At 41.7% G+C, this 2,218-nt stretch overlaps 1 protein-coding gene across 1 annotated transcript in view; it reads left to right on the forward strand.

Moving 5' to 3' along the window:
- The window catches only part of LOC101862927 (cleavage and polyadenylation specificity factor subunit 5), a 73,443-nt gene that overhangs the window by 70,458 nt on the left and 767 nt on the right, over positions 1-2,218 (forward strand). The window contains exon 7 of the mRNA XM_005092071.3: positions 280-341. Within this exon, the coding sequence (XP_005092128.1) occupies positions 280-301 (22 nt within the window). The 3' untranslated portion in view covers positions 302-341. The remainder of the gene's footprint in view (positions 1-279; positions 342-2,218) is intronic.

The raw sequence follows: 2,218 nt of genomic DNA on the forward strand, positions 1-2,218 counted from the left end.
GGGGGGGGTTGTTTATTTGTTTTGTTGGGGGTTTTTTCTTTTTAATAAAGTGTTTTCGTCTGTCTGTTAGGACGTATTGTCCCCTTTAGCCTGAGCTAGTCCTGACTGGCAGGGTTGAAGCAGCCCTCCTCCGGAATTATTTAAATTGTGTCGATTGGGGCGTAAAACATCTACAATTACAATTGCGTGTGTTCCCCGCTTGTCTGAATAGTTTGGGGTTTTTTTACGACGTCTTCTCAATTTGTTTTTAATGTTTTGTTCTAATTGTTGTTTCTCCAGATTCAACTTCGTGTACAAGTAGTCCGCAAAGTCTGCAAGGATGTGTCCAGTCACTGAAAGAGGTACGTCATTATGTTTCGCCCATATCCAGGGCTTGCTTAGTTTTTAGTAAGGTTTTAGAGCGCTCGCAATAGCATAATAATAATATTAATAATAAGGTCATTTTATGAGCACCAAGGGGTGGATGTCAACAGAGAAGTCCAAACGGGATATCAGGCTTACTCTACTCACCTCTCTAGCTTCAACAGCACAAAGTCTGCTTTGACTATCAAGGCACCTCGGAAAAGGCGTTCACAAGAAAGTGAAAAACACGCAAAAGAAGTGGAGGGGGAAAAGGACGATAGTAAGGATGAGGAAAGAAAAAACAGCCGTTCCCCCTTAGTTGTTCCGGCACAGTTTGAGCATGACATTGATAAATCATACCATTTACAATTCTACTGTGCTTAAGAACCTGTTAATATCCCCCCTTTTGGGAATGGCTTAAAGACACTTCTGTCAGCAGCACTGCCCTGGGAGGAAAGGGGGGGGGGGGGGGTGAGGGCTTGCGAGTAAAGGACGGCTTGATATTTTTTACGCCTAAATGCTTTTGAACTTGCATTGTCTAGAAGATGACTGTCTAAATGATCCCTAGCGGACTTTCACTTTTTTATGGGGAAATCAAGTAAGTCTTCTGTTAGATGTATTGTGTGCATTAGTGCTGCATTTGCATAGCTACATGGACCAATTTTTTGCATCAGAATCGTGTTCTCGATCTTTTTCAGTGTACTACTTGGTTGTTGCAAGATGTCTGAAGTAAACATTGCGATGTATAAATGTCTGGCGATACATCTTTTTCGCCAAAACACGACATCATAATAATATATTCAAAGAACTCGCTGTCCCTAGTGGTAGGCCTAGGGGGGAACGGGACGCATTTTGAGCACACATTCGAACCTGCTCTAACGACCACCTGTATAAAACAATCACCTGAACAAATGAGCCAGTTGCCATTTCCTGCCTGCGTATTGGTTGCATTATGACACTGTCTAAGACAGCCGCTCTTCTCTTCAAACAAGTGGGTGGTTGGCGGGTGCTCTGGTGTGGTTTGCTTCTTCTTTCCTATAAAACATCTATCGTCCTTATCTCCACTTTTTCTTTTTCATGTTTGTTACTCTCTTGTAACACCCCCAATCTTCTGGCGGTCATATGACCGTATGCAGTTGCGGTTGCGAGCGCCATAAAACCTCTACTAAAACTAAAACACGTCAACAAAAGATGACTGTCTTAGACAATTTTCAACTGTACGTTGCTCTGTTTGTTACCATGTGACGATCCTCCCAATGTTTTCTAGGTTGACCTATTGTCGTTACATGGACGTGAGATAATCACGGGACTAATTTAAGTACTAGATCTATATGTTACGCTAGGAGACAACAATCCAAGCTACAGGATCTTGTTGTTACTTTTACCTACTACTTGACTCCAACCACATTTAGCGTAGAGGTGCCGCTTGTTGAGAGGTGTTCTACTATTGTCAGATACATCTTTCTGCTTGTCAGAGTTACTTTGGTTCTTATCTCTTGGGTGGGCGTTTCTAAAATATGATTGCTTGTATTAATAGTTGATGTTGTTGTTTTTTTGGGGGGGGGGGTTTTGGGTTGTTGTTTTTTGTTTTTTGTGGTTTTTTTGTTTGTTTTTTTTTTGGGAGGGGGTTCCTGGCCCTTGGAAGCATTATAGTTAAGAGCGGATATAATTTGAAGCTCCGGCAGCAACAACGGTACGCAGTGTATTCAAAGAAATGTAGCATTCAAATGCCAAAGGAGACTGATGTTTTTCCTAGTTTGTTGGAGAGCGCCATTGACTGGTAGGTCCTACTTCTTCAGTCTTGTTTTTTTTTCCACCGTACTAAACGACTGCTATTTTTTCGATGTGCTTCTTTTTAATTTTTTAATTTACCCCC

This window comes from Aplysia californica, unplaced genomic scaffold, assembly GCF_000002075.1.
Source record: "Aplysia californica isolate F4 #8 unplaced genomic scaffold, AplCal3.0 scaffold00040, whole genome shotgun sequence".
In the NCBI taxonomy this organism is placed as follows: Eukaryota; Metazoa; Mollusca; class Gastropoda; order Aplysiida; family Aplysiidae; genus Aplysia; species Aplysia californica.